We start from the raw sequence: 19,924 nt of genomic DNA, 5'->3' as shown, positions 1-19,924 counted from the left end.
GACTGGCAACTATCTGCTCGAAAGCTCCCAACAGTCTATGCCACAAACCCCCCCCAACGAGCTGGTCGATAGATTGTTGGCCTCCTCGCATCATCTTTCTGCTAAGTAACACTGATGAGTCGTGATGAATCGAAAGCTATCTGCGGCCCGTACCATCCCGCCTGTCGACAAATCTCGGTCACGATGGGCAGCTTCGAATGAGACGGTCTTTATTAGCTACACAAGGCGCCTGATCATATTGTCAAATTCGATGCATCGCCCCTCATTCTACCTGGCCATGCAATTTTCCTTCGTGCATGCCCTCTCGCCGACATACTATAACTGCCAAGTTGAAAAGCCTCAATCGATTTCGCCACTCTTAGGATGCCCCACCAACACAATATTTGTGTCTCAAGATGTCAGCAACCCTTATGCCACGTTCAACTCAATCCAGTCTGCAATCGAGTCTCTGTGAGCGCCCTTGACCTGCAGTTCGATCAAAAATCAGACGGAAAACAGTCCTGGCGAGGGTGCTGCCACTATCCTCATTGGTGCCGGATCATATCATGAAACCGTGAATATCTCGCGCAACGGTCCTCTCACACTTCTGGTTGTTCTTTTCTTTTCGTTAGCTACACTCCACTAAACCACTCTCAGGGCCAACTTCCTGCTAATGCCACCTTGGCTGCCAAACCCTTCGCAAATCCCACATCCGCTAACATGAACCTCGTGCAGATCTGGAACAACAACTTCGTGATGAGTGGCCAGGACGATGCATCTTCTGCTGTACTCACTGTTGCGCCGAATCTGGCTGGTAAGTTGACGGCACCGTTTAATGACCGCCGCATTTGAATGCTCATGGCGCGATAGCTGCACTCATTGGCGCGGGACCAACTGGGGCCCCACTTCAACCTGTCTTTGGCAACGTCAATTTCAAAGCGTACAACATTGACATCCAAAATCGCGCTGCCAACTTTGCCATCTCGCAAGCTCTTGCCACGGATATCTCTTATGCTAATGCGTCGTTCTATGGATGCTCCTTTGCGAGTTTCCAGGACACCTGGTATACCGGAAGGAATGCAAGCACCTACATGGTTGATAGTGTGGTGTTTGGTCAGACAGACTGTGAGTTGTGTTGTGTCGAGTTGTCTCCGATGCTCAGATCATTCGGCTAGACCTGTTTGGTTTTGGGACCGCGTAAGACCTTACCCGCTTCTTTCAAGCAATTGAATGCTTTCAGCTGGTTTCAAAACACCATTTTTGCAAACCGCGCTTGCGGCGGCGGCCTCGTCGCATGGAAAGGAACTAATCTTACTGATGCTCCGCGCAACAGATACGGAGCATATATTTCTGACTCGAAAATCATCCGTGTAGGTTGCTTCTCTTCTTCTTCACTGGCGCTGAGTTGGCTCACAACCAGTCTCCCGATGCAAACGCGACCACTGTCACCACCAACTCGTGCTTTCTAGGCCGGCCTTGGAACGACCTGGCTGTAACGGTGTTTCTTTCGACGTTTATGGACCAGAGCATTCGATCTGCAGGATTTGAACCATTCAATAGTGCCAGGTTGGCTTCGTTTCAGTGACATCCCAGACTGATAAAATGATTTGTAAGGCCAGCAATCTTGAACACAACATTTTATGCTGAGTTTAACTCAAGCGGTGTGCTTCCTACTGCCTCTTCACTCTCAGTGCTAATCCCTTTTCGAGGTCCTGGAGGAAACACCGCTGGACGAGTCTCTGTAGAACATATCCTGACGGCAGCAGATGTCAAAGCCCAAGACTTCACGGTCGATGGGGTATTCTTGGAGCATCCGAAATGGATCGACTTTGAGTATCTATTCTGAACTTGTGTGTGTGGACATACCCAATGTTTCCAATCTCATTCACGAATGCATGGGCGGTGACTCCGGCACGGCTTGAATCCACTTGTCGGGATAATTTTATCAGTGCGGCAGGCACGTGCTTCCTGCCCTCGACCATGAGACCAAGTTCCGCCACTGCGCGGTCCGCCAAGCGCAACGTTGTCGGAAGATCTTGGCGTATACATAGCCGGTGCACCAATCTTCGTCATGAACAGCAAGCATGCGTCTCCTCCCTCTGTTCTGTTGTGGTCTAGTCACGATTCGCTTTGCGTATAGCCAGTCTTGTACTGTCACAGCTCTGGGGTCTGGCAAAGACGATTCTCCTCAGCTTTTGACTGCGATGCAATCTTGTAGCACCGTTATCGTCCCAACTGGCACCACACTCAACATCTCGACGCGCCTGAACATGACTGGTTTAACTAACAAACATCTGGTATTTGCCATTCTACTAGCTATTCGTTCAGTTGATGGCGTAGAACCTCCAAGGAACGATGAAATTCAATCCAAATATTGCCTATTGGACCGCGGTAAAAATGAATATGGAGGGTCGAACTCGCACTGACCTCCCAACAGAATGGGTTTCCCTTTACGTTCCAAACGCAAATCACCTTCTGGATCTTGGGCGGCACAAATCTCGTTCTTGACGGTGGAGGAACGCTTGATGGTGCTGGGCAAGTGCGTCTCGAAGGTCATACTTGCGACGTTAAGTTCAATCTATCTCACAGACTTGGTACGACCCTTTCGCAAAGAACTCGTCCCTCCTCCGTCCCATTACCCTCACTATCTTCCAAGCTACCAACGTCCTCGTTCAAAATGTCAAGTTTTTGAATAGCCCTGAATGGTTCAATCTTGTCAACGAGGGGAAGAACGTGACATACAACAATATCACGATGAATGCTGCGTCGACATCGTCCAACGCCGCGAAGAATACCGATGGCTGGGATATCTACCGCAGCGATAAAGTCACCATCACAAACTCCGTCATCAAGTATGCTCATTTGTCGAACTTGAAGCTCATTTCTCATGATCGATTCAAAGTAACGGCGATGACTGCGTTTCTTTCAAGGTTTGACACTATTTTTTCGTCTGCTGCACTTGTTCTAATTGCCTCCGTTAGCCTAGTAAGCCTCACCGAGAACGATGGCTGATCTTATCTTATCTTATCTAATCGACTAGACTCGACGAATGTCTTCGTTTCCAATCTCAACTGCACTGGCTCCCAGTACGTATCCGGGTACATAGTTAGCATCTCATTGAACTTGTTATAGTGGAATCTCCGTTGGGTAGGAGAGTAATCCTCGCAGGATATTCCGCATTCATGGTACGCTCCGCAGATCTTTAGGCCAATTTGCCGGCGTATTCGACATCGTCGAAAACGTCACTGCGACTAATATTCACTTGACAAATGTGCAAAATGGGGCCCGGATCAAGTGCTGGGCGGGATCTGGCGTAGGGTCGGGAATTGTCAAGAACATCACGTTCAGCAACTTCGTCCAGAGCAAATCGGACCATCCGGTTATTATTGACCAGGCAAGTTGCTTAAGATCATGAGAGTGATGATCTGACACTCTTTTAGTGCTATGAGACAAGGTTTGTATCTCTAAACTCCACTACTGTTGACCAAACTCCCTCTCAGCTCTTCCGATGTGCGACAAGCCATTCACAGTGCTTGCTTATTGACTGACATCCGAGTAGTGTACCGCTTTCCCATCGAACACACTCATTCAAGACGTGTTTTTTGACAAGTATGTCCTGTTATATGCGGTGCCAGCGTTGCTCAAATTGGGCCTTCCTAGCATCACTGGAACATCCACTGGCTCAACGGTCGCAAGCATGGGCTGCTCGCCTGGAGCTCGTTGCAGTGACATTAACGTCAACAACCTCGCTCTTACGTAGGTCATCCTTTCTTGTTGGTTCTCTTGCACTGAAGTGAAAATAGTCCGCCCTCTGGCAAGGCTAAATATAGCTGCCAAAATGTGCAACTCAAAGGAAACTCTGCGTCGTTGTTTGGTACTTGCACTAGCACGTAATTGTCACTCTTATATTATCAAGATGTCTTGTGAACGTTTGTGCATATTAAGATTTACCATGTTCCCAACTTCTTACTTCCTTTGCCTATTCACTTCACATATGAGTCTGCATTGCTGCCAGTGTACTGACATCATTTGCAGAAGTGGGGTGGAGCCCCAGTCATGTATAGCCTACTCCGATGCTCTTTGTGGGTGTCAGTTGTAAGGCATATTGGAGAACACGTATTTCCATCTTGGCTGCGTGATCGTGTAGCTGACATCATCAAGGCAACTTTGACTTTGGAGAAAACTTCCACCACAACCACAGCACAACACTTATAAACGCTTGTTGAATTGGTGTTTCCAGCCGAACGGGGGTCGGAGGCATACGACGGGCCGGCGACTGACGTGGGCTTCTTCTCCCTCGAGTCTTATGACCACAACTCCTCTTCCCCTCAAATAATGGCGACAGAATGGTTTGAGAGTTATGCTCTTCATCTGCGAAGTTACCTGCACTCTCCTACTCCCTCGCCGCTTCTACTGCTCTCGCGCGTAGAAACCGCTTCATCGTACCAGGGGCAACGTGGTATGATACGTCTGGGGCTGTCCTCAGTGCCCATGCGGGTGGAATTGTGCATAGCGAGGGCACATACTATTGGTTTGGTCAGAATGAAGTGCAGGGAAATAAGGCCGTCTTCTCTGGCATCAACGTCTACTCCTCGACAGACTTGCTCAACTGGGATTTCCGTGGACAGGCCCTCTCTCCGGTAAATGGAACCGAGATCGACCCGGGGCGTGTTGCGGAGCGGCCGAAAGTAGTATTCAGCGAGAAGCTGGGCGAGTGGGTCCTCTGGTTCCATTCCGACAACTCGACGTATGGGCTTTTACGCCAGGGAATCGCCACTAGTCCGAATATTACTGGTATGCGATCATCTTCAAATTATCTCCTTCTTTTTCTAATGAAATCAAGGTCCATACACATTCCAAGGCGCGTTCAGCCCACTCGGGGGTACCAGTCAAGACTTTGGTTTGTTCCAAGACGTTGATGGTTTGTTTTAGATCGAATCTAGCATCCGCTTACTTCGTCAGGCAATGCGTATGCGCTATATAGCAATGGTGATGCGGATTCAGCGCATGATAACCTCATCACTCGATTGAATACAAACTTGACGAATGTTGAAGAGGTTGTCTATACCTTCTTTGGTGTGTTCATCAGATTTTCGGACGCCTCAATTATCTCAGTCATTTGCTGTAAGATTATGACCTCGAGGCACCGACCATGGTATTCGCTGGAAAACGATACTACATCCTCATGTCCCATAAAACCGGCTACCGACCCAATAACGTCGTAGTGTTTTCTGCAGAAAAGATTGTCGGTCCTTGGAGTGTCCAGAGCTATGTTGCGCCGTATGTGGTCGAGTTCTTTATTTCCCTCCATCCTAAAAAAGCAAATAGCTCTGGCACCCGAACATACAACTCCCAAAGTACAATGCTCATCTCTGTTGCCGGTACCCACAAAACCACTGTTCTCTACTGTGGTGACCAATGGTCGACGGCGTCAGATCTCTGGGACAGTCGTTATGTCTGGCTTCCCGCGAGCATCGACGATTCAGTTGGCTCGTTCTCCGTTGCCTGGCATGATCTCTTCATGGTCGACGTCAAGACTGGCCTTGTCAACTCTCCGCGCGGAACGACATACGAAGCTGAGCACGGAGAAATTACAGGCGCTGCCTATTCGACTGTTTGTCCCACCTGCTCTGGTGCGGCAATTGTCACTGGGTGTATGTGCCTCCACCCGTTATTTGCGTGTCGCTCATCGTCCTTCCGAAGTAATAGGGAATGCCACACTGACGTTGCACAACATTGTCGGCACTGGGAAGCCGCAATGGGTGTCATTTTACTACCACAATCCGGACGGCCTTTGTATGATGATTTCAAATTGCTCACGCAACTTGGCTGACGCATGGGCAGTTGGAGACAACCGGGGTGCTTCTGGCCAATCCTTCGTTCTGTTCCGCTTTGCATCGGTCTCTGTTAATGAAGCCGCACCGATAACGCTGCGCCAGCGTGACACCAATGCGGGAATCATCCTCTCGACACCTCTTAATGTCACATTCAACGAAGGAGCAGAGAATACGATTGCAATTTCAGGTCTTAACGGAGGTGAAACTCGGTGCTATGATGACATTGAACCTGAAGCTCATTTCCATTTCAGGCCCAGCAGCAGATTTGGATAGAATCATCGTTTATGGGAATGTGTATGATGATTGACCGCAGTAATCAAGACCACTTTATCGCTGTTGCTGCTTTGAAAGGTCGAACACGCAAAACCAAGGCTCCGTCAACTGAGCAGTCGTGCAATCCCAATATAGTGTTGGATGATAAAGAGTGCTAGTATGAGCAAGTACATAATTCCTCGAGCTTAAGAAGATGTGTGTTGGCGGATTGCTGGCCGTCATTAGAAGGATCAAGATCTTGCCGCGACTGCCGCCAAGAAGCCTTCTAACGTTGGCGCATCGAGGTCTGCTCCCTGAACCGGACCATCCTCCTCATTGAGTGGCATATAACCCCAGCCTGGATCCAGGCGCGTATATCCAAACTTTGCGCCGATAGGTGCTCTTCGGCCACGCCTCGCTATGCTTTGAAAAACAAAAGAGCGCAGGTGGATAAGCTCGTCGTTGAACAAATTGAACACCGCGAACCACGGTCGCGGGAACTGCAAATCCTCTCCTCCATCAATCGTGCAGTCGTGCAATTCTAGTCGTCGCAGCGTCCGTTTATGTTTGACAATGAAGAGGGCGACATCTGAGTCTGGGCTCGACGTATCGAGGACGAATTTGGTCAAAGACAGCTCTTCTAGATTAGGGAGGCATGTCGCAGCAAAAGAAAGTGCAGGGTACGCGCCGGTGGACTGGTCGCTTCGAATGGTGAGCGATCTGGCGCTTTTGGCACTGCGGACAATATGGGCCATGCTGGTGTCCCAGAAGGTGGCCAATGGGGTCTGATAGTAAGAGCCTTCACTCTCTGCATCCGAGAGGACGGACAAGTCAAGGGTTTGCAATGTTGAAAAGAAGCTTTGAAACTCAGGTTGCGCGTAAATAGCATCTGGAACTGCAAGCACGTTGTGAAGGGTAACTGAAACGAGCTTTGGTGCTGGAGAACAGCTGGCGAGAGCAGAGAACAGGGCGTTTTGGAGGAGGAGAAAGTGTGTCGGTTGTTCTGGGATGTCGACAATGTCTTCCTCCTGCCAAGTATTGTGAAAATCGAGGCGTAGATGTTCAAGTTTGGGAAATTTGTTCAATGCTGCGAATGCGCTCTGTAATGCACGGCGCCTTGGCAGCCCTTCCTCCACATCGACAGCTGGGCAGTCAATTCTAGTTCAAATCACCCGCAGTCATACGCAAGCAAAACTCCTACATATCCAATTAGATGGGTTGTCTGTTGGCGAAAGAGGGTCTCCATGGAAAACAATCTCGCGAATATTTGATACAAGCTCTTCTTCACATTCTTGCAATGCGGCCAACGCCTGTCCGCGGCGGAGACTGTCGCTCACAGTGATGAGACGGAATGCCAGAGGTGTGAAGATGACGCCAAAACCCTTCGAGACAAGTCGAAGGCCAAGCAAAGTGCTTTGCTCGTCGATATTCCCCGCAATGAGCCGTAGGAGTTCGGGTGGTAAGGGCATGAGTCAGCACTAACAGACAGTCACGGTCTCAGGCTGGCATAACATAACGCGTTGTGAGCATTTTAGAACACAATAATTGGAGAAAGAGAGTCTTATGATTATAGGGAGAGGCTCGAGCGTGGTTTTCGAGAATCTCTAGGATACTAGTCGATTCTGGTACCAGATTGTACTCCATCTCTGCAGGCAGATGCAACGGGGTCAAATTTAAACCATCTTGGTGCAAAAATCGACGCTGTCGGACGACTGAATAACACGGAATTGTCGGCAGTCCGAAACTGCGAAGACGATGAACCGAGTCAGTACTTTCCGGCTCCGCGCATACCTTTTAAACATTATTCTGACGAAGCAACGTCAGGATCTAGATGCAACCCCACCTCCGTGAAGCAACTCGCAACGACATCCGCGGCATCGCGCAGCTTTTTGTCGCTTCCGTCAACTTCTCACTCCCTGGCCGCAGATTAGGTGACGAATTCTACGACCTCGAGCCGGACCTCGATCCAGGAGAGCCGGGCGTCTCTGAGCCAGGAAAGCTCTGGACGCGGTTGCAAGTCCAGTTCCAAAAGGAGCTTATCTGGGTTGCAGAAGTCGACGATAAGCTGGCTGGCTATATTGCTTGGTACGACCCCAAACTAGATGACCAGGGGAAGTATCAGCCAGGAGAGGCAAGAATTATGCTTGAATCGCTGTTCCGGGGGCCTAATGGCAGTTTGCAGATAACCTTCTTGTTTGTGCACCCAGATTTCCTAGCGCAAGGCGTCGGAACGCTTCTCCTAGAGCATGTAAAACAACACGTCCTTGGGGTAGGACCCCTCGGGAAGCACAACCCTGTGATGAATTTGCGGTGCTTTGAGAAAAATGTTGCTGGACTGAAGTTTTATGAACGTAGAGAATTCATCTGGGGTGGCGAAAAGGAGTGGCATGAAAGAACAAGAGAGTATCTTAAAGTCTTGGTTTGGATGGCCTAGGGCACCAGAGTCACGAAAACATCCTTATGTAGAACACGACTCAGTGATATGAGCGGCGCTTGTTGTTCACAAACTGATTTAAGTTTGTGCTAATGGACCGTCCAGAAAACCGCTTGATCTGGTGATGGGACATGAGACATGAGACAGGCCTGTCGCATGCACTTTGTAGTAGGATTGATGTGGTAGCACATGATACATCGATACGTTATCCCGAGCCACCACCTCCGTCCGCCCGACCCACTCCATGTGGTGACGAGAGTGTTCTTTGTGCGCCGCTCTGCACGTTCGGTCCATGGGTGGCCATACCCATGTCTCCCATCCGCCTACCCTAGCGATCTGGCCATCGACTGTTGCAGGTGTCACCGAGTACGAGTCCAGCAGTGTAGCAGTGCCTGGGTGCCATCACAGTCTATCGACCATCATCCCCATCTACTTCCCGCACACCCAAACACCTTTCAGGACATCATCGCAGTCTTCACAAGAGCTTTCGAGACCACCATCCATCGATCATCGACATGGCGCCATTCTGGGTCGACATCCATCACACTTGCCGTTTCGACATCCCACACACCCAACTCAGCAGATTTCAGTAGTTTTAGCAGTTTTAGCAGTATAGTGGTTTATAGTTGGGTTTCTGTGGGCACTGGAGTTCAGCAGGCGACGAGGACGTCGCCATTTCAGAAGGGGGCACCTGTAGTAGGATTGATGTGGTAGCACATGATACATTGATACGTTATCCCGAGCCACCACCTCCGTCCGCCCGACCCACTCCAACTTCACCTTGAATCCACAGGACACATCTCTACAATTACAGTGGGTAAATAATAAATAGCACCCTGTGCATCAATAACATGTCCCTAGGGAGATCTTCAATATTACATGGGGGGATGTTATATCTGCACCCTGGGCACACTCAGCCTTTTGCCCTATGGGGATATATAAATTCCCCCTCATTTAATTCTGATATCTTACACCATAAATACAATGTATGCTTAAATTTCTTTCTTAATATATATTACCTTTGCATTATATCCTATGTATCTTTGGATGCTCTGAGGCTAATCATTGGAGCACAACACTATCCTATTTCAATCAACTGTCTATGTTACACTTTACTCACAGTCACAGCACAGACATCTGTGGCCTCTGTTACATGTTCAGGCCCAGATTATCATCAAAACAGCCTTAAAGGGCAATTTTTGTCAGGTTTTGGGTCAGGCCATGCAAGGCTCTGTCACAGATAAGACCCGGCCCATCCACTCCGACGCTGGTGTTGGGCCACCACGGACCCGTAACATGCAGCACGTGACAATGGGGAACAGGCGCCCCAGTAGGAGAAACGCACATATTCCGATGAAAGCCTAGCAGGGTGTCAGGGGAACCTCCCCTTTCGGCCCGGAGACGCGCCCGATTCCGGTCCGATTCCGGTTCCGACTCCGGTCCGGCCCTCCATCTCGCCCGCACAATCACCGATCCGTCAACGCCCTCCCGACGGTCGCCCTGGGACCTCGCCTGCGACGCCGCCCAAGCCTTCTGTGCCCGACAGCGGCAGCTACGGACAAGCAGTATATAGTCAGCTACCTAGCAGGCGGACCCTCAGAGTTTCTTCTCTTTGGATCCTCCCCTGCTAGGTCAGCTTCATTTGTATTCGCTTACCAATGTTCACGCTTTGGATCCTCCCCTGCTAGGACCTTGATCTCAGGCCTCCGGGGTTGCCCTTACACAGGGGAGGATCCAAAGTGTGAATAAATGCTACAGGAAATACATGGAGGGACTGACCTAGCAGGGGAGGATCCATAGACAAGAAACTCTAAGGGCCTGCCTGCTAGGGCTGTCATATCCGTGCATCTGTCATGGGCCTCGACCCGCCGGGTCCGCCGGGTCCGCCGGGTGACTGGTCTGGTGGGCCGAGGCCCGATCCGATCCAGTCGCTCCAGCGACCTTGTACTCTGTATGTCGTTCACCTTGTTACTTATACCTCTGTATGTCCTTATGCTTGTTACTTTCCATGTGCACTCTGTACCTTGTACTTACTTATGGTCTTCCCTTTCTACTTACTATTGGTATTTAAACAGCTAAAGTAGCTACGGTACTTTAGCTTGATTATAAATGTTACTTGCACTCCTCCTCTGTGCGGAACAACTCCAATCCTTTTCTCTCTTCTCTTGTCCTTCTGTAAGGGCAACCCTGGAGACTCCGACAAAAGCCTAGCAGGGGGAGGATCCAAAGCGTGAATAAAAGCTACGGAAATACACGGAGGGACCGACCTAGCAGGGGAGGATCCAAAGAGAAGAAACTCTAAGGGTTCGCCTGCTAGGGCGCCAACTATATACTGGTCGTCCGTAACTGCCGACGTAGAGCGCAGAAGGCCTGAGCGGTGTCGCAGGCTCTGTCCCAAGGTGATCATTGGGAGGGTCTTGACGGATCGGTGATTGTGCAGGCGAAGGAGGCCGAGGACGAGGGTCAAGGTAGGTTGGAGGCGTCCGAGGGGGCACCGGTCGGATGTGCCTTGGATGCGCTCGGACAGTCTGAAGGAGGCCGAACCAGGGTTTCCCTGATACTCGGTGGCCTGACACCAGCACTGGACAAGCCAGATCTTATCTGTGACAGTATTAGCAGCGAGCGCTTCTGCCCAGATTTTACACTTCTCCACCAGGACTCTGAATCCAAGCCAGAGGAAAACATAACTATCTACCTAGGGGGAAAATGACTATTTACCTGGGTGACAACATCACAATCTAACTGGGGGAAAACAACTATTTACCTGGGGGAAACATAATGATCTACCTAGGGTGTGAATAACTATATACCTGGGGGGAAACAACTGCCTACCTGGGAGGGATAATAACTATCTACCTGGGGAGAAGTAACCATCTACCCTAGAAGAAAACAATCTAATATCACTACGGGCATTAATGTATTTTCCGCCCCAGAAAATGCACAGAAAATTTGAATTTTTCTGAAGATCTTCTGAAGATTTTCCGAGGATTTTCTGTCACGGAAAATTTGAAATTTTCCATCAATCTTCTGAGAATCTTCTGGAAATTTTCCGAGTTAGAAGATTTCTAATTTTCTGTCACAGAAAATTTTCAGAAAATGTAGCCCTCGGATCTGTGATCCGGCTGATAACATTTTTTCCGGCATCCAAATTAGCTATCAAGGCAATCAGTTGGACCATACTTAATTATAATCCACTTCAATCCTCCATTTTGCTGCAATTACATGACATTGACCTGCAACCACTATAATATGTATATGGCACACAAGGCTTTACACATGTATGCTACTTCATACCAATTATTGTCTGCGCCCCATACACCATCCGCACTGGCTATGGCATCAAGCAGGGCCCCAGGTTCGCTCGTCGTCAATATGCTGGCCAGCATGGAGTTCATGTAAGTCATCACTGACTCTTCATTCATTGTTGCTCACCTGGTTCTAGACGAACTTCTCCTCCCTCGAGCTTTTCAAGTTCATACCGCGGCTCGTTGTCTCTGCCTCCTCGTCCTCACTGACTATTTCCCAGACTCTCCGGGTTCAATGTTCATTGGGTGCTGGGGACATGGTCATTGCTCTTTTCGTGTGTCTTTCGGCAGTTGGAGTCTTCGAGGGGGAGCTTGAGATCGAGGTTGTTGTTCCCAACTTGAAAGGTCGTTGAGTCAATCTTGCTATTACTTGTTGAAACTAACCTCGTTTCCAGTCTTGCTCCATTACGATGCCATCGCGAGGAGGGTTGTTGGTAACGTTGGTATCCTGTTTGTCAAGGCGCATGTTGTCGCTATCTTGCCCGTGGCGGTCAGTGCTGACTTGACTTCAGCAGTCACGGTGTTGACTCGAGATCGTTGTAGTCTTGCAGCAGCTGTCGTTCGTATTCTTGCTCCCCATTCGCTTCCATCTTGACGTCACTGACAAATCGACAGAGCTAGCTTCTCTTCCTCGTCAATCTGGGCCTTCTGTGGTACACACGAAGGAGATCTCGCGGGAAGGCATTTTGTCGTTGGGATTGGCATATCTTAGACGATTCGTTCAGTATTTCTACTATCTTGTCTCAATTTGATGATACTTACCTCGATTTACAGTTCTTCTTCCAAAATGGCAACGAAGAGCTGTGGTGGTTGGCGCGCTGGAGCCAGAGCGCACGCGAGCAAGGCGGTGTTGTCATGAGGTATGTTTTCTCCTTGTCTTCCCCAACGTTGCCGAACTGGAGTCAATCGACAGGTCTGGTTGGGCCGCTGGCCACAACAGCGCTCCTAAGGTATGTCTCTCGCTTGCCAAAACTGACCTCCACGCAGCCTTGACCTTGTTTTGGCGAAGTCGATGCCATCGAACCTGTGCTGAATGCCGCGCTCGTGAATGGGAGCACGGAAGGCGTTCACATTGGTCGAGAGGCCCTCGTCTTTGGTGGGGTACTGTTTGTCATCGTTATACCCAATGCTAACCCCGTTTTTACAGAGACCTCCTCGTTGCGCCAGCGCTGGCTGGTCTCCTTGCCTGTTGATATCGAGGCTGTCGGCGGTTGTTGCTCGGGGAAAGAAGGGAGCGCAAGGTGGTCATTTCGGTGGAGAGGAGCCCTGTTGTCGCTGGGGTAGCCTGCGTCCGAGTCGCCGTTATAACCCGCAGTTTTTCTACATCCCTGCCCCGTTGCGGCGCCAACGCAGCGTTGCCCGGTGATGTCGGAGACGTCGGTGCTTGTTGCGCCAGTGAAGAATGACGAGCGGGACGACGGTAAGGTCAGTGTTCCTGCCCTTTGATCCCGTGGGCCGTTTCTCGTTGCTGATGTCGTTCCACAGCAGTGTCGAGGGCGGCCCGATGATGTCGGCCCTCGGGGACGTCGGCGCTGGTTGCGCGAGTGGGGGCCGCTCGATAGCAAGGTCGGTATTCCGCCCTTAGACAACGCTTCTCATTGCTGACACCGTTTCACAGCGGTGTCGGGCGTCGATAGCAAGGAGTTGGATGCGCGTCTCGAGCGCGTGAAGCGGGGCGGTAGGCGGGGTTGGAGCAAGCAGCGTATGTAGACAGTAGCTAAGCGTTGGTCGTTAGTCGTCTTTTTTTTTGGTGCTCGCATCGGGCACAGCACGTGATGCGGGCGACGGGGCCGGCGCTAGGCGGGCAGCGCAAGGGCGCATACTCCGCTGAGGTCATGGTCTTGCGCGGCTGGCTGGGATTAAGCACGAACAACACACCACACACCACTAAATAAGTCGACCATGTTTCTCTCCACCACCTATCTGCCGGCTATCTCTTCTACCGCGACGACCGTGAACCATGCTGCTGCCCCATCCGCCATACTCGATGACGACCTGGAAGGGTGCGCGTCTTCAACCCCCCGTCGCTGTTGGATATTCAAGCTGTAACAATGGTGAGCAGCAAGCAATTTCTGTGACTTCACACAAAATCCACTCACAGTTTGACACCGTGACCTTGTTGCGCTAGCAGCAGCAGCCCGCGTCCCGGCGCTATCTCGGACGATCGTGTGGCGCTACTGTACTGACACAGGTCGTGGCCGCGGTCGATGTTGGCAGTACCGGTGCAGCAACGAGGCTGCATGTGTTGCTGGCCGGGCCAAGGAAAGCATGGGTTATGGCGGGCGATGGCTGGTGCTAGAACGCAGGGTTGGCTAGGCCGCGCTCGCTGCTTCGAACACGAGAAGGTCGCCAGCCTCAGGCTGTGCATCCGTTGCAGGGGCGCTGTCTTGTCCACATTGCTGGGCGGCAGGTGTTGGCGCCAAGATGCTCGAGGGAATTTAAGCGGCTGCAGGCAGCAGGCCCCAGGCCGTTTGGCGATGCAGTTGAATGCCTGGCGCAACCCGGTTCAGTAGCAGTAGTAATAGCAGCTATATTGAATGGTGCTCATGGTCCCCTTGTTTGCGCTGTTAGTTGAACTGGTCCGTTCTGGCTGCGAGATGGCCGTCGAAGGCAAGTCGAAAGAGAAGGTTGTCGGCGATCACGTGAGGGTCAGGGTAGTAATATTCCTCTTCCTGTGTACCAACCCAGGCGACGCAGCAAAGGGATAAGGCACTTGAAGGTGCCGCAGTAGAGTCGACTTGTTCCGCACGGTCGTGTCCGCTGGACGCGGCTGGCGGCGCCGCATAGAGACACAACTTTGAAGTTGACTCAGGAATTGCCAACGGGACTCAAAAGCAACATATCGCTGTTGCTCAGTGCCTCCAGGTAAATATCCTTCCCAACGTAGCAACTCACTTTGAGATACACTTGGGACATTCTGTTGCAGGTAAGAATGTGAATATGACCAAGATAGAAAATACCTCAAGCCATTTCAACACATCATGAATCTCGCTTTCGACAGAAATCCCACTCTGACATGCACTCGTGAGGGACAAACGAGCCCAAAGCACCAAGTACGGGCGTCACATGCCTCACCCCCTGTTGGCGATTCACGGACATAGCGACCCCATTCCAGCCAAAAACTGTGTTGCGTCAGTCTGCAAGGCCACAGTCAGTTGCAACAAACTTACCCCATCATCTCGAACGGTATCTGACAATCGTATACTTGCCTAATTATCTGCAGACTGTTGCAGGCTAGGTCCCGATAGACATCACCAGCACCACAAGACTCCTTGGTTGTCGCAGCTCGCTGACGATGCATCGCTCTGGCATTTACTGCCCATAGCTGCTCTATTGCCTGTGTGTCACGCCCAAACAGCGGCTTCAGTACCAAGCAGATCGTGTCGCAGAGGAGTTCATGTTCTGCACCAAGTAAAAGCCGAAATTGGGTGAGGGGGGTAAGCGCCGGGATGGCGAGAGATGCACGGATCAGACGCTTGATGTTAGGATGATTAACTGGACTTGCTGCGTCTCTTAGAAGTTCTGCAAGCTGATCGCAATGGGTGTTGGTCTCTAGATCATCCAGATCCAAGTCATTGATGACGCTATAGAAGAACAACAGGTATTCATAGTCTTCCCAGCGAGAAATGGTGTTTGCGGGTAAGGGATCCATAGCCTACACAGTATGATTAAACATTAAAGGCTTGCAGCTGGACCAACCTTCAGCCAATGAATAATCAATTCTCCCAGGTGGTCAAATATTGACAGAGAATGAAAAGAAAAAGTCAGGGTTTATGCGGTCCACCAGACCAACAATCTCGCGATTGTACATGGCATCGAGGCTGACGGAGGTGATATAGTCGACCATAGCGTCTAGATGGGACCTTGACAAATATTCAGGACTTTACAAAGAGAAAGGATAAAAAGGCTGACCATGCGACATGCTCTTGAGATTTGATGTAAGCACTAGGGTCACTGTTCTGATATGATAGTGCTCTGAGCAACTGTTCTGATAATCCGACAAGTGCCATATCGAACGTTGGAGTTGCCACACAAAACATCTCGGACCGTGCTGGGTCAACGAGAAAGTCAAGGAATGATGGGTGGAAAACTTCGACGCCTGCGCAACCGAAATCATCTGCGGAATACGGTAGGAATAGCGACCGGATAGAGGGCAGAACATGTGCATATAGATGTCCATGTTCGAGGCCCAAGAGTTGTTCGATGTGACGAATAGAGAACCGAGAAAACTGTGGGGTTACAATAATATGGAGGAACGCTAGCATTGAGGGGCGGTATAAGGGGTCCATTGATGACAGAATCATGAAGAAGAGACTATCAAGCGGATTGTGTGAGAAAGCCTGAGGAGGTGCGGCAGCGGAGCCTGGAAAGCTGCTCAATGCGCTCTGTGGGACAGAATTCCGGATCGCCGAGAAGATTGACCAGTGTTCGTGCAGTTTGAAAACAACCGCAGGAGACGCGCACCGCAATGTCGAGAGCTTTGGGAGTTAACCACGTGCTGGCGCCATGACGAATCTTCGTGCATTCGATCTTGAGATATGTTCGCACGTCTTCAAAGGACCTGGCCACGTTGAAAGATGAAACAGAGGCAGTTCGGAAGATGTCCAACCAGATTCGGCTGACTAATATGATATGCAAAGGTGACGCAGATTCTTGAATGGCGCTTTCCAGTAGCAGGAGTACCTCCCGCAACAATTCCCCCTCGCATTCGTCAACGCTATCGAGAACTAAGACGAGCGGAAGCGGAGTTGCTGCCTGGCGACATGGCTCGACTATAAGTTTTTGGAGTTGAATAGCTGGGCTCTGTTCCAGAACACATGGCGATTTCCGCACAACCCTCGAAATGATTGGATGGAGATTGGGTAAATTTCGGGCGAGTTGATGCGCCAATGTGCGCATAACGGATTCGTTCTTCACGTTGTCGCGTTGGAAGGAGAAAGTCCCCCCCAGGTTTCCCGAGTCATAGAGCCGACTTTGTACGCTTCAAAGAACTGTCGATTTGCCAACGCCCAGGGGCCCATAAACGCAGGCTATCAGGCTGGGAGTGGTGACGGATGATGCCCATTGGTAAAGGTCGTGAATGTTGTCTTTGCGGGTTTCCGGAAGACAACCATCGTTCTTTGACCAGATACATGGGTAGTAGGTGGTGCGACACAACAATTCCAAACCTGCATGGAGGTGAGCAAAGATTGAGGACATCAAAAAATCACATACCGACATCTCGTCGGCTCGAGAGAGAGCTACGGTTGACAGCAGCGAAGAATGCCGCCGTGTATGGGTTGTAAGGGCGCGTGGAGAGTTGTTCTGACCCAGCGGAAGACGTTGACGATGACGGTTTACAGGGAGGCTGGTTAGAATAAGCCATAGCAGACAATAGACGACAATAAACCCTCTTACGCCGTCTCGTCTTATAACACTGCGCGCTTAGATTGGGACTTGGTGTGTGTCGGTTGGCCTATACGTAGACTCCCGCATTGCTGGGTGGAAGGCGTGAGGCCAGAGAGTCATCAAGCAGAAAAGCAGAAGCTTATTCCGCCGATGATAGGGAAACAGTAAGGCGTCTTTTGCATAACGTAGGCGATGGCGACTGTAGGCTATTGAGCGAGCTCGGTTTCGAGCGTGGAGCCACATACCAGCTTGAATAGACTTTGCGCCCGACTTCTTCAGCAACCTTCTCGAGTGCCCGAGATATTTTGACCTCGTTTTCGTTGCGCTCCCAGTCAAATCCGCCCATCTGAGTCATGCGGCCTTTCGCACCAGTATTCCGACGCACTTGGTCCTGCGCGTCAGTTCTCAGCCTTCCTCCGCCCAAGGCGTCCCACGGAGCAAGCACCATGCCTAATTTGACACCATTATTCACTCGACAACTTGAACGGGAAAAGGACAGAAAACATACTGTGAGCACGAGCCATAGGTTGGATCTGGGGGCTCTTCTGGAGCTGCGGGTGGCTGTTCGTCAACCTCTCCATCTCTGGACATGTGGCTAACATCCATGCCCCAGTCGGCAAGGTACCGTGTTACATGTTGCGTAAATGAGCTTTTTGAAGAGGCATACAAAGCAACTTTGGCGCCTTTCAGTTTATCAGCAAAAAGAGAAAGCTCTTCTGTCGTAGGTTCTGCAAAGTCGGTGGAAGTTGTTGGGCTGACTGCATCTGCCGGGGCGCGATCTAGAGTCAGTGTCAATTCGCAAGTTCGAGCACTTGTTGAGGATGGGAGATCGCTCTTGAGCGAGCCGCCGATTTGTCGAAGCAGGCGACGCAGGACGAGGCTGGAGAAATGAGGGTTTGGCCGCGACTCCCCGTAATTATTATTATGAGCAATTTGGATGGTGCACTCTATTGGTCCGTCTTCTGATGTCGGTGACGACGTAATCGCGTCAATGGTGTCTGGAAGTACGTGATGTCCTGGCCATGGGTGGTAGCAAATCCAATGAAGAGCCCGACTTCGATGGAATCCCCTGGACAGGCGACAGCTATTATTTGGCAGAGAACCTAGGCAATAGTGTCGGTCTGAGCTCAGAGAGAAACAGAAAACAAGCACGCACATGCGAAAGGGAAACAGTCAAGCCACTCTCTGAACCACTGACCCACGCATATTTGAGACTGAGGTCGCCATGATAAAGCACCAAGTCGATACCAGCTTCTGCCGCTGCTCCACCCATCACATCACCAACACTTTGCAGCAGCTCCCCTATAGCGCTCGAACATCGACGGTAGCGTCAAGTCTTTGCTAGGCTCCTTCCCAAACTCTGACATATGGGCCAAGAAATAATTTAAGTTGCGCATCGCGGTAAACAAGGCTGACATGGATGGGGTTGGTACCGACAGTGTGCAAGCTGAGAATTGCTCCTTTGTCGGCTCTAGTATTTGAGGGGGCGATATTTGGATAATGCGTTTGGATCGCCATTTGGACCATGTCCGTGAGCTCGAGTGAAAGCTCATACAGTTGGTCCGCTATTGCCGCGCTGAAGGTGTCTGGGTCTGAATTGACCTTGTGAGGGCCTAGTGGGCGATGTGGGTTCGTCAAGCGATTGAGCTGTGGAACGGAAAATGCGCGGGAGAAACGGGGATGGGTTTGGTTTGTAGGTGTGTCGTTTCTGTCTTCAGCCTCAGACATCGTGTCTGACTCAACTTCCTCAACTGGAGGAGGGGTACCAGGCCTGCCAGTCCCCGTCCGCTTGAAGGAAAACGAAGACGAAGGGTCCTTTATGCGGTCCTCGACAGTCGTCATTTGAGTCTGTGCTTCACATGTGACTTGATACAAGTTTAGTACGTTAATTCGACATCGCCCTCCGCAACCAAATCCATATCGTGGTAGCTAACCCTTATTCCAGATGCTGCGCGAGGGTCTTCTTTTGCATCAGGTGGGGGCCCACCGTCTCTACCTCGATTTCTTCGCTCTCGGTGATGCTCTCTGCCACTTTCACTAGATAATGCCGTATCAAGTCCAGCAGGCTTGGCAGGCAGCTCAGCGAACCCTCCCAGTCTATCATGATCACTCAAACGTCGACCATTGGAAGAATGAGAATCACGACCTCTTCCATCCCAACTCTGAGGTGGGTAAGACAAGGGAGGGCCATAAGGTCGGTATTCGCCATGTTGTGGCGGTGGGACCCAAATGCTTGGGGCGGTGCGGCCTGCCCATTTCCAGAATTGGTCGGCGGATGAGCGAAAGGTTGGATATGATGTGGATCAAGAGCAAAGTTGTTAAAGAATGGCAACTAGATTCTCTCTTGAGTCAAGTTAAACTTGGGGAGAGTCACCTGAACAAACCTCGTCAAGCACTCGAACATGTTCGGGATGCTTATTTGCGACATGCTTCTCCACAAACGAGGTTGCTTTGAAGAGTTTCTGACATGTTTTGCAGCGGAACTTGCCCTCATCTTCCAGCTTTACAAATGGTTCCACAGCCTTGGCGAGCTCTCTGAACAAGGACATAAGCAATTTGTAGCACACAATACGTGCTAACATACTGGTCGTAGTCCTTCCCGCTATATAGACGTGCGTCAACCTTCTCGCGATCAAGTAGCAGCATCAATTTGTTATCGAGCCAATCAAGCCAGCGGGCGTCTTGAAAAGAGGCAGATGTTCATAAGCAAACGCGTAATGAGAAGGGAT

At 50.6% G+C, this 19,924-nt stretch overlaps 4 protein-coding genes across 4 annotated transcripts; 2 read left to right on the top strand and 2 right to left on the bottom strand.

The window, feature by feature from the left end:
• Positions 1 to 124: 124 nt before the first annotated feature.
• Positions 125 to 1,825, top strand: MIND_00894600 (Carbohydrate esterase family 8 protein; the record flags this gene model as incomplete). Its single annotated transcript, XM_037365593.1, has 9 exons — positions 125 to 450; positions 499 to 589; positions 637 to 793; positions 850 to 1,104; positions 1,155 to 1,176; positions 1,220 to 1,349; positions 1,400 to 1,545; positions 1,594 to 1,640; positions 1,689 to 1,825. The coding sequence occupies 9 exons, from the start codon at positions 125 to 127 to the stop codon at positions 1,823 to 1,825; spliced, it is 1,311 nt and encodes a 436-aa protein (XP_037218835.1).
• A 238-nt stretch (positions 1,826 to 2,063) lies between these two features.
• On the top strand, positions 2,064 to 3,739 carry MIND_00894500 (putative exopolygalacturonase X; the record flags this gene model as incomplete). Its single annotated transcript, XM_037365592.1, has 10 exons — positions 2,064 to 2,276; positions 2,320 to 2,370; positions 2,417 to 2,518; positions 2,569 to 2,964; positions 3,020 to 3,065; positions 3,112 to 3,126; positions 3,186 to 3,358; positions 3,420 to 3,433; positions 3,480 to 3,489; positions 3,539 to 3,739. 10 exons carry the CDS (start codon positions 2,064 to 2,066, stop codon positions 3,737 to 3,739), a joined length of 1,221 nt encoding a protein of 406 aa, XP_037218834.1.
• Positions 3,740 to 6,319: 2,580 nt separating this feature from the next.
• On the bottom strand, positions 6,320 to 7,537 carry MIND_00894300 (Pribosyltran domain-containing protein; the record flags this gene model as incomplete). Its single annotated transcript, XM_037365591.1, has 2 exons — positions 6,320 to 7,212; positions 7,270 to 7,537. The coding sequence occupies 2 exons, from the start codon at positions 7,535 to 7,537 to the stop codon at positions 6,320 to 6,322; spliced, it is 1,161 nt and encodes a 386-aa protein (XP_037218833.1).
• A 9,253-nt stretch (positions 7,538 to 16,790) lies between these two features.
• On the bottom strand, positions 16,791 to 18,468 carry MIND_00894200 (uncharacterized protein; the record flags this gene model as incomplete). Its single annotated transcript, XM_037365590.1, has 8 exons — positions 16,791 to 16,975; positions 17,022 to 17,154; positions 17,205 to 17,223; positions 17,269 to 17,394; positions 17,441 to 17,645; positions 17,693 to 18,075; positions 18,204 to 18,298; positions 18,352 to 18,468. 8 exons carry the CDS (start codon positions 18,466 to 18,468, stop codon positions 16,791 to 16,793), a joined length of 1,263 nt encoding a protein of 420 aa, XP_037218832.1.
• Between the last annotated feature and the right edge of the window lie 1,456 nt (positions 18,469 to 19,924).

The sequence above is a fragment of the Mycena indigotica genome (assembly GCF_014461135.1).
Source record: "Mycena indigotica strain 171206Taipei chromosome Unknown Mind.scaff0007, whole genome shotgun sequence".
In the NCBI taxonomy this organism is placed as follows: Eukaryota; Fungi; Basidiomycota; class Agaricomycetes; order Agaricales; family Mycenaceae; genus Mycena; species Mycena indigotica.
The sequence above is the reverse complement of the archived record's forward strand: the minus strand, read 5'-3'. Positions and strand labels throughout refer to the sequence as shown.